This window comes from Platalea leucorodia (genome assembly GCF_965183815.1).
Source record: "Platalea leucorodia genome assembly, chromosome: 1".
NCBI classification, from domain to species: domain Eukaryota; kingdom Metazoa; phylum Chordata; class Aves; order Pelecaniformes; family Threskiornithidae; genus Platalea; species Platalea leucorodia.
The window spans coordinates 47,442,203-47,459,146 of NC_138823.1; the positions used below are offsets into that span (position 1 = coordinate 47,442,203).

At 38.2% G+C, this 16,944-nt stretch overlaps 1 protein-coding gene across 1 annotated transcript in view; it reads right to left on the reverse strand.

Annotated features, from left to right (window-relative positions):
• Window positions 1–974: 974 nt before the first annotated feature.
• The window catches only part of ASXL3 (ASXL transcriptional regulator 3), a gene marked incomplete at both ends in the record, with an annotated part of 127,315 nt that continues 111,345 nt past the window's right edge, over window positions 975–16,944 (reverse strand). Inside the window, 4 exons of the mRNA XM_082327368.1 lie at window positions 975–4,655; window positions 7,351–9,304; window positions 14,519–14,624; window positions 15,097–15,193. Coding sequence (XP_082183494.1) covers window positions 975–4,655; window positions 7,351–9,304; window positions 14,519–14,624; window positions 15,097–15,193 — 5,838 coding nt within the window. The remainder of the gene's footprint in view (window positions 4,656–7,350; window positions 9,305–14,518; window positions 14,625–15,096; window positions 15,194–16,944) is intronic.

Here is a 16,944-nt window from a genome sequence, read left to right on the forward strand (position 1 = left end):
TAAGAATGCATCATTTTTAGGCCACAGAAAGGCTAAAACATACAGAACCTATTACATAAGTCTGACCCTATATATATATTTGGGACTGATAAACCAAGTGGACAGATTAGAGAGGCAAATACAAATAAAGAATATTTGAGTGGGAAACAGGAAGAGAAAACAGTTTCTAGTCCCCAGTAGAGGAGTTACTTTCTCCAGACTCTACTGAAGCCAATGTGATTCCAGTGTTGGTCCCACTAACCCACTGCATACACAAATCTTTCTCAAGGAATCAACAAGAAGAGATGATGAGTAAGATTTGAGTTCCATAGTCCCTGGCAGGCATGTAGGGAAACTCCTTTAACAATCTAAATTCCTTTTTTTTTTCTTTTTTTGCTAGGCATGGTGACTATATTTTAGCCCTAGATAGTGAAGGTCAATTGAAGAAAACAATCCTATCAGCAGAAAAACTGCAAGCCGACTTAGAAGCTACAATGGCCAATACCCTGCACCTTGCCACTACCCCACTCAAAACAGTCGCTATTCAGTGTTACTCATTCTGCATAGTTACTCCACTTCTTGCAGAGCTGTTCTTCCACTGATCTTTAATCTGCAGCTTGTATCAACTACCAAAAAGTGGAGAAAAAACGTGCTGCACTTTGTGCAAATAAATAGAAGCTACAAATGACATGCATTAATGCCTTTTTTTTTTTTTTTTTTTTTTAGCACAGCAAGAGAGCTCATAGAAGCTTCAGTAAGAAGGCTATCTTTTTTTTTAAACTACTTCTACAGGTTTCCTCTTCTTCCCAGAAAATGGCACTCAGGCAGGAATAACTAAATTCTGAAAGTACCACGTGGAAGAAAAAAAAAAAAATTAAAAAAAAAAATCAATCAACTAATTGCAAACCATTAGTGGCCTAAACTGTTCCAATTTCTCCATTCCTTTGTCCTGTTCTCCCACGCTGATAAGGGATACTGCATCTTTGATTCAGTTCCTACCGTACAACCAGACAAGCTACACACAGTTTGGAAGGCCCTATGCAGTCATCATGACAGAAGGCTCCACAGCCTTTGCACACGATCATGGCTTTCAGCCTGCAAGAGCATTTCAGTTCCAGTTCATCGGCATTGCTACTGTCAGCAAATTTCTGAACCGGGATCTGCGTGTTCTGGTTAGACAGGCCTGTGGCAGTGTTTGAGCCACTTCCTAAAATCCCAATCGATTTCTCAATTGCAGATGCTGCCCTTTTGAAGCTTGTGCTACCGAAGTGTATTGTTGGATAATTTCCACAGAGCTGCTGCTGCTGCTGCTGCTGCTGCTGTGGGTGCTGCGTCTGTATTTTCTGAGCAGCAAGTTGGGTAAAAGGCTTCTGTGGCTCAGAAAGTAAATAGGAAGAGAAATCTGCATTTTTTAATGCAAACGCTTTTAACTGTTCTTTCACTTCGTTCTGATCATAGGAAGCTTGTTTCATGCCCAGTTCACAGCTGCTGCTTAAACCTTCCTCAAAAGAAATAGGTTCAGATTTTATATTGCTACAGATGCTTGCTGGCTGAGGCCAACTAAGTCTTTTAGTGGTTTCCATAGTAACTGTCGGTTGTTTTTGATCAGAGGGGACTTCTGCATTTGGGTGAGGAGGGGGAGGAGGTGGCAGAGGCGGAGGGGGAGGAGGGGGATGCACTAATGTTTTACTCTGCAGAGTTTGAGAGGCACTGGCAATGTCATCACCTTCCTTAATTTGAATATTAGGGGAAAACACACTTCCTAGCCTCAGCTGGTGAGCTGCTGTAGAAATACTCACATCTCCCAAACCCTTCTGTTCCAGGTGTCTGCTAAAAGCAAATGCGTTGCAGCCAGGTGGGGCTTTTGAAGTAGTTTGCAACAAAGCTGCCGTAGGAATGGGGCCTCTTGCAGCCATGGACATTTGGTAAAAATGCTGTCTATGTGAGGTACTAGCTTCTGCATGAAAGCTGCCATTTTTATCAATGTGAAATAAGCTCTGCTGGAAACTGCATGAAGGCAACGGCCTCTTCTGCTGCTTGATCTCTGGGCTGTGAGCGATTCGGCTCTGAATGGCATGTTTGTTCAGCCACTCCTGCTTAAATGGCTGACCATGCCCTAGCTGATTCATGCTGGAACTAATTACACAAGGACCCACTTTAACATCTGTGTCCATTGACACCTTCCCAGGCTCACATTTAATTTGAGCATGTTCCCCTACAGTCCTGGCCATCCTCTTTTTCGGATGGTTTTCACGCTTTCTGATTTGTAGCGGGGCTATGCTGCCTGCTGTAAATCCTTTACCATCTGGATTAGGAGAGTTGGAAGGATGTTCAACAATATTTCTCTCGGACACTGCTGTTTTACATACTGAGGTAGTTTGCAAAGGCAAGGGAAGCCTGTTAATTTCTAGTTTGGCTCCTGATCTGGGCTGCGGCAGCACTTTCTCTAAAGGCAGATTGCCTTGCAGTAACTGTGTCACTAAAGGATTGTTGGCCTCCACTGACGACAAGCGACAGCTAGAGCCCCCGGCACTGGTAACTCTCTTCAGGGTTTCTGTTGTCAGGGTCAGGGAGTCTTCCATGGAGTCCACAATGGATGTCTTGGAGGTCTGCGGCGGCTGTGTATTTGTGGCTATTTCTGCAGTCTGGGCAGGCATTTCAGGTCCTGTAAAATCCTCAGTGTCCATCCTGAAGCACTTGTCAGACTCATTAGTTTCCGATTTAACAGGCACAGCAATGCTCGTCAAAAGACTCCTGGATTGCAGTTCTGACATTTGCGTGTAACTGGAAGGTTCGGTTTTGACATGTTTTAAGCAGTTTTGCTCTGCGTATTCCTTATGCTTACCGGAGTTAAGATGGCTGACCACTGGCTGGTCTGTACTCATTGCCTCTTCATCATGCCAACAAATTCTATTGTTAGTGTTATACTGATTGGCACAGGCAGCATCTGCTTCATTTTTAAATGCTGAAGGACCTCTTAATTGCTCTGCAAAACCTTGGCTGGGAGTAACCACCTCAATTAATTTCTCTTGAGGAGCAAGAGGCACTTCTCGAAGACTTGAACAACCTGCCTGCAAGTTCTTGCTGTCTTGCTTTGCTGTAATGGTGATAAAGCTGGAACTGTGCTCAAGGCTTTCATTAGAGATCACTTCAGGCCTGCTTATGACAGACACCTGAGGACAGGCTATACTTTGTAAGGCAGCTTCTGTCCTTACAGGTCTGCTCTGCAGGTCAATGCTGTTCTCTGCATTTTCAATAGAAGAAGAAAGTGACAGACTGGAATTCAGATTTGTAGTGTGGTCAACAATGACTTTGCAAGGTATAGACCTATTCATGGCAGTTTGTGTAAAGCTCACTGGCTGAGATTTACCAGAGAGATCCATTCGGTTTCGTGCTCCAGAGCTTTTTTCTAAGAGATCAGCATTTAATTTAGTAGCATTATCATAAGAGCTTATTGTCACCAAGTTACCGGTAAACATTGAAATGGGCGGCCTTGCAACAGAATCTGCTACTGCAAGGGCCTCACTGCAACTTAAAGCTGACCTAACAGTAGTGTGAATGGAGACAGTGCTTTGCTCGTTACACCCAGTTATGGCTATCTTATCAGAAGAAAATCTGTTGGTAGTCCCCACTGGGGGAATCAGTACAGAACTACCAGAGAGATGATTTGGCAAATTATTTGCAATAGATGAAGCTGGCACAGTGGCATAATGACTGGAGACTGCGGCATTCGCATTGCTACTTGGTATCGGCAACCTTTTGTCATCGATGGCATTTGCTAAGACTGTATTGTCTATGGAGACTGGTACATTACTGTTATCAATACATTTTGGTCCAACGGTTATGCATGGAGTATCAGCCCCTTGGATCGTTTTCAGCATATTTATATTACAAGCTGAAACTGCTGTGTTTGCACTGTCAACAGACATTAAAACAGAGGATTTATCAACAGAACTTGCAAAAGAAAGTTCTTTAATTGCTCCAGACATAGCAGTGCTGCAAACAGACACAGAGACTGAACTTTTATTATAAAGCACTGGCACACTGTTACTTTCAGTAGAGGTAGATGAAATAATTTTCTCACACAATTGTGGCATAGGTATATTTTCATCAGAACTGTGCACAGGTATCTCAGTAGCAGTTTCTGGTAATGTAGCTGTATTAAGTGGCTGCTGCAATAAAGTGGTAGTCTCACGGTGATGAGCAGACTTGTTGCTAGGGGACCTGCAGTTAGGATTAACTATAATGACACCGGTAGAACCTTCAATCTTTGTGTCAGTAGAAGTCGGTATCTCCAGAGATGAGGTACTTTCCTTTGAGCTGAACTGCGACTTTGATTCTTTATTAGTCTGGAGCAAATGAGCTCTGGCTTGATGCTTTGCAAATAGCTTGGCCTTTGTTTGCTCCTTGATGTGTGCCAGTGTTCTTGTCTTCCCACCTTCGCATGGGGTCCCCATTGCTCCAGAGACTATGCTCGCAGCTGCTGCCACGGCTGCCGCAGCTGCAGCTTCTCTTTGGGCTCTTGCTTGCTGAGCTCTTGCTTTGATATCTGCAAGAGTTCTAGCCCCAGTGTTTCTCCCACTGCTGACCGATGTACTTGGGGAAACTCGAGGTTCTGGTTTAGAAACAGGTTGGCTCTTGATGATGAAAGGTGGTCCAATTTTTGAAAGCTGAATCTAAAGGAAGAAAAAACCCAATAATTTTAATGAGATCATCGACTTGCTAAAATCACCAGCTGTCTCTTAAAGGGTCAGAGAAAGGTAATGAAGGGAATTACTGTTCAGTGCAGCTAGACAGAAAAATGCTAAAAATTCATGATATTTACACCTAGGTATTTTATCATTCTCCAGCATGAAAAACTGACACCTGTATTAGGCTACTCACATTGATCCTTCTGACAGGAAGAAAGATCGAACTGGATGACAACGTGATGGTTATCTGATACAATTTGTCAGACCTGTTTTATATGCAGTGTATCTAACTGAGAAGATTAACAAGCCTAGTGCAGTGATACTGGAAAAGGGCCTACGACGAAGCACCTGCTGCAAATGTGTGAAAAATTAACAATCATATAGTGCTTTTGCTCCTTGGTCTCCAATGACTAAAACATTAGGAACAACCCGTCTTTCGCTTATATACCAGTAGGATGTAGCAGTGTCTCCACTGAGCCTGTTTTTCATGTTACACCACAGAGCACTTTAGAGCAGTGGTATAAAAGAAGTGAATCACCAAAGGATATGCCTTTCCCTTCCTCACTTGCAATTTTAAGAGACTCACTTCAGTACATCCCTGCGATACCTCCTACACTACTGCATTTCAGAAATGAAATCCTCAAACCTACAAATATTAAAACTGCAAGTATTAAAGTTTTAAATACCTATAACTTTAAACAAAATAACCTGTAAAATCACTAGGATTATTAGAATGTTTCTAATTAGGCACATCCGTTTTCAGGATTAGAGATTAAGAGTCCTGGGACCACTTTATAACTCATACACTCTCTCAGAATACCCAAAGGTTGGCAAAAAACCATTTCAATTTCTTAAAAGGGACATATGTTTACCAGCTGTCCACAGTAATAGAACTTAGTGGTTAATGCTGTGACTTCTCTTTTGAAAGGAACTGGGAAGAAAACTAGGTAGTATTTGTAGAAAAAGTAGTCATAAGGTATGATGGGAAGAGAGCGCCATATAGCAGAATGATTTAGGAGAACTCGGGTTCTTTTTCCTCTATTAATTACAGAGGATAGGGGTTTGTTGGTGAGATGACATATAACAAATATTTGTTACATGAAAAACATACTAGAATTGATTGTCTCAAATTATTTTTTGAAATGCTTCCCAATTTTTCAGTATTCTCATTCACTGGCTGGAGGCTTCAGGGAGATTCAATTCTTGAGACTGTATGAAACTGACAGCATCTGATTTTCCATAAGAGATCACTGGAAATCAATATTAAGATGGTATTGTATTTATATTGTATTTATATAACCATACATATAACATATAACTGTGCTGGTCTGGAGGGTTGGAATACTTCACTTCTCCTAGCAGTTAAAATTTTGGCTTACAAATAAACACTCATGCCTAATATTGTGAGGCTTTAACATTTACGTGAACATATTTAAAGAATATCACAAACTCACAATTACTTCAAAACATTTTGATTTCTGTTTCAGTAGCAACTTTTTTCAGTTTCCACTTTGCATCACCAGAACTGCTAAAGCTTTAAGTGCTTGATTATTTTTATTATTATAGTCACAACCTTTTTTTATTCCCTAGAGATCTATTTTCTTTTGTGCTTAGAGAGTGATTAGAATTTATTAGGCTAGATACAGACCTTCCAAATATGAAAGAGTATTACTGAACTCAGAATGGGCTAACTTCCAATTGCATCACTGCTCATAAAAATCAATTAGTTGAAATATGCTGCCGCACTAGTGATTAAAACAGTTAGCCTATTTGACCTCCTGGCCATATTAACAATGTTCAGTGATTGCAGCCGTTAAAAATAAATGCAGAAAAGGGCATTTCTGAATAATCAGGAACTAGTATTGCAAAGTCAATGGCTTAAGTTCAGCAAATTGGGTCTAAAACTTGGCTGATGTCATTATGTACAAAATTAAAAGGGTCAAAACGCTGAGCCTATATATAACTAAATCTATAGATCCCTCTGCTAGGAAAAAAAAAAGCTTTCAACTGGAATTTACTTTCTTACATAGCAGAATGATACACATAAAAGTGTTTGCTTAGTTGGTGTATCTTTTTTATCTTTTGCTTTGCCATTAACAAAGATATCTATACAGATATCAATTAGATACTTCCCTCTGATAGCCAGGTCTCTGTTTCCAGTTAATTCTACAGGGAAATCTTAGACTTCAGCCTACCCCAAGCCCTGGGTTTGCAAAGGGATCTCCAACTATTCTGACTCTAGGTTCTCTTGCTGGATTAAGGCACTGGTTGTTTTTCTTAGCACTGGTTGTTTTTCTTAGTATTGGTTATGGTAACATTTATTATTCATGCTTGCTGGAGAAGTCTTCCGCAGGAGAACAAGTGGATAATACAGTCGGGCAATTAGAAAAACAAGTAGCACTGTGTAAATGATGGGGAAGCTCTTGAATTAGATTAAGCCATAGATCCTGGAAAACTCTCCCTCACATAAAAGCAATTTTGTAGCAAAGACCCTGATTGAACAACTATAGGTATATTTATATCAGAAGTAATTTGGCATGGTAGGAATGTAATAATAAAGCAGAACCATCAGTACTAACACCCCTCACGCCTCCACCATGCACTGTGTCTGCATGCAGTCAGTAGGAGGGAGATAAAAAACCTTTAGTTTCCAAGCCAGCCTGTTTATTCATTACTTTACCTTAAGGGGTGGAACTCGGGGTTCTTCTCTGGGTGGCTGATCTTTATCAGATGGACTTGTTGATGAAGCACTACGGTTAGGCTGATCATCATCTATTCTAGCTCTCTTCTCTTTGCAGATTCCAAAACCGTGCTGTTCTGCTGTTTTCCTCTTTGGGATCTCTGTATCTCTACTTTCATTTCTCCCTTCAGGTGATTTTGTGGGTTCTAATGACTTGGAAGAATGTGAACTCTCTAGACGGCTTTGGGTGCTGCTTGTTAGCTTGTGAGATTTACTTCTGCACACTTCAGAGAATGTAGCTTTCTCTAGAGATGAGGTATATAGTTTATCATGTGGCTTTGATGGAAGCAATTCGATATTTTTGCCAACTGATCCTTCTGATAAGACAGCTACCTCTGATGGCAAGAGTGTACCTTTCTTGTCACCTCTTTGCTGAACACTGTGATTTTTAATTTTGATCACCTCTGGAGGAGAGTGTTCTGGGATGGATGCAATGTAGGATTTCTCAATTTCAGAATGTGACTTACATGGCTGATGACTGAGGTTTTTGCTTTGGGGCTCTTCTAATACTGAAGTATCAGGTATAATTGTTAGTGGACCAACTTTCATATTTTCAGGGGCACTCTGAAGTTGCTTTGGCTGAACAACAAGATTCTCTTCTGGAACCACCTTAGGAATGGCAGAGCTTTCTTCTTTCAGAGTGGGAAGGGAGTCTTCCAACAAACATGGCGATTTCCTTTGTTGCAGAATAAGTCTTTCATTGCTTGGGGAATTAGAAACTGGAGATGTCTCTGATGGAAGAGGCAAACTATTTGCCACAGATGTTTCAGAAGTTAGAAGAACAGAAGATACTGAAGATGTTTCTGATGTTAAAGGCAAATCGGACATTGGAGATGTTTCTGATGTTAAAGGTAAATTAGAAGCTGGTGATGCCTCTGATGTTAAAGGTAAATTTGACATCAGAGATGCTTCTGAGGTTACAGGTGAGGTGGACATTGGAGAGACTTCTGACACTAAAGGTGTGTGCAAGTTTTCGTCACTGGCCTTTTGCTGAATATCACCTTCAATGTTTTCAGTACTGGACACTTCAGATGAGCAAGCTGTTTCAAGAGATGCTGGAGTACAGGGTTCCTCTGAAGTCGACTGAGTGTCTCCTCCAGGAGAGGCAATACAAACACACGGTCCTTCTGGACTTCCAGAGGAAAAGGAAGTTTCAGAAATACAAGCATTCTCAGACAACTGTTCCTCAGGGTCACTTTGAAGCTCCATATCCACTGCAATGCCTCCACCACTGAACAAGGAGCTTTCCAGAGCAGCATTTTGCATTTCTGGTACAATTAGCTCTTTTGCAGACTCAGAATCCTTCTCTGCTGTATCACTGACAGAGTTTGTGGATGAAGCTGATTGTGCTGGTGATACACAATCCTCCAGCTGATCTATCACTACTGACATCTCCTCCTGAGGGCATTCTGACTTCAACTCCACTTTAATTTCAATGTGAGATACAGTATCAGTTACATCATTCATCATGACACAGGACTCAGTGCTGTCTGCAAGCTGTACTGCCTCTGTTTCTTCATTTGTGCCAGCTGGACTTACTGACTCTTCAGAAAACTCATGTTCTGTTTTATGGTTCTCCTCTTGGCATTCACAAATACTTGTCTCAACCTCTTCAGCAATCTCTTCCTGAATGATTGATTCTTCAGGTATCAGTATGTCCTCTGAGTCTGCCGTTAGATCCTTGACAGGAACCTGTTCCATACTACAGAGAGATGGACAATAATCTCTCTCTGGTAAAGGTGGAATTTTAGCGCCTTTCTCTTCTTGATCCTCAAAGGTTGCTTGCTTAGAAGGACCAGGTGTGCCAGAAGATCCACACAAAGAACTGCTTTCATCTTCATCATTGTTCTGCACTGCAGTGAGTTTCATTGATTCCCCTCTTGACATTCCCAATCTAAATAAAAACATGCAAATTAAAAAAGTCTTTTCATCACAGACATGATAAAGGAATAGGGTCGTCTTTCTCGCCCACATCTTTTATTTACAAAAAGGACATATTTTCCAGTTTAAATAGTGGTTTGGTTAAGTGGTGGCTGACTAATTTACATATGGTTTTATGTATTTTGGAAACCTAACTACCCAGATTTTCTTACCAGTGTAAAAAAACTTAAATATTTTTAAAATAAGTAATCTATTATTCATTATTTAACTATTTGGCACTTCAATGAAACAAAAAGGCAAGCTACACAGATTCACCACTACTCATACTCTGTTTAAATTTCTGTGGGTTTTTTGTTTGTTTGTTTGTTTTGGTTTTGGCTTTGTTTTTGGTTTGTTTTTTTTTTTTTTTTTTTTTTAAATACCAGCACAACATTGCAATACTAATACAGCATGCATTGCAGAGGAAATGCACAATTATATCTTCTTCCATCAGTAACAGTTCTAAAGGAAACACCTTTTTTCCTCCTACACCTGCATTTAGGGTCAACACAGCCAGCAATATGGCTTAAATGCTGCACTTTAAAGAAAAAGCTGCACCTAAAACTAATAAGCCAAAGCATGTGTTTCAGTTTCGTAATTTGACAGTCATTTCAAATTTATGATGAAAATCAAAATTACTCCACTTCAGCCTCATTTTACAACTCAAGAGTCAATTATAAAGATCTCAGCTGACAGCTTGTATGTTTTTGCTCCATTCTTTCAGCAAACTAAATACTTCATTTAAGAAAAAAACTATTTCTAAATAAACAAATCTATGTATGCACTATTAATTCAATTTCACTATAATGAAAAAGATGTTTAACAGTCTTAAGCAGCTAAAAAGACACATATTTATAATCTATGCATTCATTCCCAGGGATGAAGTGCAAAGGAAGCATTCCTATGTATACTTCTCTTCTGATGATCTTCTTACCTTTGGTCCTGAAAACATTAGTTTAAAAAATGTTTTATTACTTCAACAAATTAAAAAAACCCACAACAAACCAAACCAAAAGCCAAAGGCTGAAAAAAATGGTTATTTTAAAAAAAAAAAAAGTATGTGTTCTGACATCCTCATTTCCTTCTAAGGACAGTGGGAGTACAGGTGTTCAGCATCTTTAGTAGGATTTTTCCAAGCAGACTTTGTGCCTCAGCAATTCCTTAATAGTAGAAAATACACAAAAGCTTGGCTGGAGGTCTTAAAAGGAATTTCATGGTCTTAAGGGTCTTCTAATCAAATTAACAGAAGTTTGATCTCTGTTCTCATTTTAATCAGAAAAGAAAGAATAATATGGAAATAAGCAAGCATAAAAGATATTCAGAAATTATGGAAGCAAGATAACTTGTCAATGTGCAGCCAGCAGATACAGAGATCACAAAGTGCCATGTATATGGAAGTACAGAATAAACATGTAAAAAACCAAAATCTGTGGTTGCGCATTTTAAAAATACTGAACAGATGCATTACAGTGACAGCTGTAAATGCCAAAAAAAACCCACAACAAAAACCAACAGCCTGGAATTGGTACCCCAAAAAGCACTCTCAGGGTAATTATTAATATTGCCTACTACTATTCACAAAATATGCATAAAGTCTCTCTATGCCATCAATACGCTGAGGAAGGATCCTCTAGAGAGCAATTCAGAACAGCAAATTTACATCTCCCACATTGAATGCATTTCAGAAGATGTGTCTTTCTTCTATAGAGACTATAGGTTCCCTTTATAGAATAAGTTAAGGTTATAAGTTTAGGTGAGTAAAGTTTAGTTTACCTAGGTTTAGGTGAGTAACTTCCTTCCTCTAAAATTCCTTGTGTAAACGAGCAAAAGTTATCTCAGGAAAATGAGGAGGGGAAAGAAATCCACTGAATTACTGAAAATTGAATCAGTGGTCTATTTTCTCTAGCTGGCTTACATCATGAAAAGATATTGCCTGATAGTTATCTTTATGGAATGAAAATCAGCAAAGGAATGAAGGACAGGATAAAGGTGAATGCAACTGTCACATGGACACTACACAAATACACACATTCGAGTAACATATTGAAAAGGAAGAAGTGTAAGAAAAATAAGATAATGCAGCGTTAAGGCCAGAAGAACATGTACTGAATCTTAATCGTTTTTCTGCAGTATTGGAAATACTACTATCTTGAAGAAGATACTGCAGTGAAGAAAAAGGATTTCAAAAGGAGAAGGCTCAAGATCAGTGTGTTTAAGGCAATCTCAGATTGCAAGATAAACAGCTGATCTGTCATCTTCCTTACAGAAAAAGACACCCAAAGTTTGCAAAACAGCACAAAAATACGAGGACAGCAGTAAACAGCTATCAGTGAAAGTGCTAAGGACAGGATTCAACTGCTAAAGTAAGGGCAGTCAGTCATCAAATAAAAAAAACCCAAACAGCTACTCAAGGATATACGGATGCTGATATTCTAGTGCTGTGATAAGTAGTACAGGGGAAAATAAAATTTAAAAAAAATAAAAATGAAGGATTAAATCAGCAATACAATTTAGAGGAAGTCTAACCAAAATCAAAGCTTTGATTTAGTAAGCTGGCAGTACTATCCTGACACGTAACTCTCTCACGAGTGGGAAAAGAAATAATATATTGAGATAATAGAGTACAACCCTTGCGATCCTGGGGCAACAAGCCAGAAGAATGTGGATTTCTGGCAACATGCATCAGCTGATCCTAAATAAATGACTGCAGAATGAAGGTTTTGGTTTTTAAAGAGAGTCAGAGAGAGGAAAAATGAACAACCATGAGGAAGTGGAAAGAGAACATAAATGGATGGAAGTAAACTACAACTGACAGTCCCATGATAAACAGCCTGGGTACAGATAAGAGCAAACACAAGAAACATAATGTGTAGAGCCAATGTGGGAAAAGCACTCTAAAGCCTTTGAATGCCATGAACCGGGGAGTGTGTAAAAATATTTATGAAGATTCTGCATCTATTAATGGTCCTTCTCTAAGTATAAGGTGAACCTTGAATTTACTTACGGAATATTAAAAGATCAAATTAGCTGAAGTCACAGCAAAAATACCACATTGACTGTAAAGTGAAAAAGTTAAGACTGCAAGAGACATCCATTTTGCAGACAGTGCATGTGAGAAATAGCTCAGGAAGCTTTCAAAATCTGCTACTTCAGTTGAATCAACATAGCTGAAAAGCGACAAAGCCCAATCATACTCAAAGCAAGTTTAAAAACCAAAATGAAAAAAGGTCAGAGAACTTACACAAGGTGGAAACTATAGCAAAAGCTACCATTGAGTCAGTAAATAATAAGAAAAAGTACTTAAATCTGTCCAAGCAGTAAAGAAGTAGAATCTGCCTACATAACAGCCAGGAATAAGAATGCAAGTGAAACAATGCAAGCTGGGGAAAGGGCAGGGGGGACCAGATTCAATACTGTAGTCAAAATGGAAATTATGTGCAATATGACATTTTGCATAACAATGTCGATGTCAGGAACCTATCAACCCAAATGACACGTATCACTGCAGACTGAGTAATTATCTGCCAACCATTATAGTGCCCAGCATTCAGCTAGCACGGCAGGACTGCTGGCTCTGTAAAATTATGAGTATCACTCTCTGTGCATGTGACAGTCATTTGGGACTGAGGAATAGGCTTCAGCTAGAGTGAGGTGCTCATGCTTTGCTGGTACTAAACAACTTCTTGTGGAAGGCCCTATGCCAATTCCTTACATAGCCCTTTCCTTCATGAAAGGCTGGTAACTGACTCTTCTTTTGACATGCATAATGAAAAGCCATTACGTTCCTTATCTAAAAACCTAATTAATATTTTCTGATACTAAAGGGATCAACACCTGGACTACACTGAGGTCTCAAAGCTGTTAAGTAAGAAATTAAGCACTTGACAATAAGAAAGTCTGCCATATTAAGACCCTGGAATTTCCATTACGCTAGAATTTCCATTATACATAAAGATAAAGTGGTGTAGAAATAGTATTCACACTGGGAGAAAGCGCCTAGCAAGGATGTGCAAAATAAAATATTAAAATGGATCTGTCCGTTTGCTGCTGTGTTTTCACTACATTTCCCAGTGGTCCAAGGCAGTGGATTGTGAGAAGTAGCATTATTACTGCAGAAACAGTTTAGTTAATGCCTTAATCTTTAAGTTAATCACTTATATGAAGGGTTCCCTGTGCCCTGGATTTCCTAAGTAAAAAAACATCTAACAACAAAACTAAGACATCTCATGTGATGATGGTTCCCATGGCACATTTTTGTCTGCTAAGTATTATGCATAAATTACATTAAAACATACCTGGGAAAAAAAAAATCAGTAACTTTTAAAGAATTAGTTTATATTATCCTTTATAATAATTAATACTTCTAATACTTAATATTTTTAAAAACAGAGATGCAATTCTAAGTATTGATGGACTAACTTTTTAAAGCAATTTTTAAAAGGAAGATTCTTGAATTTTAAAAAGATGTGAATCTTCTTAAATTTTGATTGTTAAAAAACCTGAATATAAGACCTGAATCTTCAGCTGCTGCAGAATGCCATCTCTGTAACATCATCAATGAAATTGTGCTGACTCACCCCAGTTGTGTACCTGGAGCGATAGTATCCAATTCATTTTAGTCAGTTAAGGGTATTTATTTATTCTTTGCATCTCACTTCTAAAATTAGACTAGTCATTGTCACTTTCATTTGTCTCTAGTCAATACTTCTATGTTGTATTTTCTACTCCAGCAAAGGGCCATCTCAGTCAAACAATAAAAAACGCCATTTGATTTTAGAAACTTTGCAACTAGCTTAGAAAAAAAAAAATAAAAACATACTACAGAAATATCTCTACTGGTGTTCCAGTCTGTAGAAGCTGTATTTATATTTTGCAGGAGGGGAGAATTGCCCTAATGCTATCTTTTAAAAGATAATTAGAAAATACTCACATGCTTGGGCCTTGTGTCTTAAGCTCTCCTTGGAATGAATTTTTATGGATGAGTTATGAACCTTTAAAAATGCAATTGTAATGCAAGTGCAAACACACCACTATAATTCTACCCACAGCTTCTTATACTGGGTAATGACTGCCTTTGATAACTGCTTTATTAAGTTTTATAGCATATGACTATGTGAAGCAGAGAATTATATTTTCATTTCCTCCTAAAAGAAAATAAAAAAATGCTTTTATTTGCTTCAATACTTACTTTTCACCATAAAACCTTTCAAAGAATTTTTCTTTCCAAGGTTCTGTTTTCTTTTCCTTCTCAATCTCTTGTCTGATGCGCAACTGCATTTCTGGTGTAAATTCTCCTAAAAAACAAATACTAACATATTGAATAAAAGTTATCAAGGATTAGCTTAATATGGGTAATTATAAATTACAGATACAAAGATGACATACAGTGATTTCTGTTACAGTCATCCAATAATTCCAAACGAAAATAATGAAAAACAAAAGTGAGTGTGACATAGAAAGATTTAATTTGCCATATAACATCAGTATTTCAAAAGTACATTGGTGGGATTTAGTTGCATGCATTTATGTTTCCAAGGCTGGCAGTGATGAAAATGCTTCGTTTTTTTTTTAAACTGTCAAAATAAGCTGCCACAGCAAGCTGTAAAAATGTACACTAAATTAAAAATGGAATCAGCATTTTTCTTTTGCTGAATAACTGGTGTATTACACTTTCTATTCTAAAAGTACTTCCTAAATGTAGAAACAGAGACATTCTTCATAAAAACAATTAACCTTTGGTAAATCTGAGAACAAGTAGAGAGTTACCTTCTGCCAATCGCTGTTTCCACCCTTGTGCTGCATATGCGAAGAATTCATTATTTAGAGCGGAACTACTGAGGCGCAAAACTCCATCACTTCCCATCTAGAAAATAAGCCGATGGTAGCAGAAGATAGTGTCAGAAATAGCGTCAGCTAAGATTACATAAAAACAGAGTTCCAATTAAGGGAAATGAAGGGGGGACAGGGAGTGGAATAACAAAGAAAATTACCTACTACTACTAAAACAGCATTTTCATTATAGTCGTTACTGTAAATGCAAGTGGGCTAATCCAGCATCAGTGTGCTCACTTCAGTCATCAGTATTACTGATGATAACTCAGTTTACAACTGATTGATGTGTTTTAATCACAGCCCTCTATCTTGAGCCTATGTCTAGAGCGATTGTACACAATCAAGAATCAAGATCATTATTGTACTTGTCCATCTGCCTGGAATATGGTACAAAACAAATTAATTAAATGTAATGAAGACAGTAACTTTGCTGTTTCTAAATAAACCTAACACTCATGTTAGCTAATATGCTGCACTGGCAGAAGAGTGGATGACAGGTAACCTTAACAAAATAACTGGTGTAAACTCAGCACTAAAACTAAAAACAGCTATACACATAATTTTATAGGCATCAACAGTGTAAACTGTGGAAGAACATTATAATTATTTTTACTTCCTACATCTGTCAAACATTCAATGATAAAACACCATTAAAAGTCTTAATCACAATATTTTCTACAATAACTTTTAAAAGCAATCCAACTATTGAGCTTTCCTTTACCATAACACTTGATGCTTATTTTCAGGTTGTGAGGATATGTCTGACTATTGAAGGAATTCTAATAACTGAAAAAAGTAATTCTATAAAACAAATTAGCAATGGATATCACCTCTAGCATAATAAATAAACAGACAATAAAAACAAACTAGCGAATAAAGAGAGAAAGAGAGGAAACAGCAGAAGAGGTAATGTTGCTAGAACAAACACTCTCACTATCTTATATCCTTTAAGGTAACTAAGAGATAAATGTTTGACAACGCCATTTGTGATCTAGCAGTAAAAACCAGCACATTTTCCAGAATATTAACACGTTTTAGCTATGTAATATTGCCTAATTCTCAGTGCTTGTTTCAAACTGGAGCCAGAAAGAAGCAGATGTGTCAGAAACATTAAATGATATTTAGCTGTCTCTCCCTTGCTGAGCTCTATATTTCACTGATAATACTGGCCCTACTTTCAGAACAATCTTTGCTAATTTACTCATTGCCTAGCTGACATCCTGTCCCAGAATAATCTCATAGGAGTAAACCAGAAAGATGTGAAGTAGTAAAAAGGGAAATAGAGCGATAAGCATGGACTCTGAAAAACGGGCAATGCTAAAGGCATTTGATTACAGGAAGCAAACAGTACGTGCATGGTACCAGGGTCCCTCAGCAGGATATGAACCTACCGTACTGCTGCCTGTGATTTCCTGCTATATGGCATTGTTTTGCCAACAAGTCATAGGATTTGCATTCAAGTAGGGTGGATATATAATGCTTCTACGCTTCTCATGATGTGGGTTGTGGAACACAAGCATATTAATTACAGATAAGCTATGACTAATACTGAAACTGGAGAAAAACTGGGAAAAAAAAAGTGAAACATGAAGCAGAAGCAGCAAGAAAATAAAATCAGTGAGACAAGAGAAAGGCCATAATGAACATGTACTTGTTGTATAAATCAACCTGCACAAATGCACTTTTCCAGAAATATTTAAATTCCAGAATTAATATATTAAAGTGAGATTTTTAGACACCAGTGTTTCTTGTATCTGAACAAACAAACCAGTATATGGTCAA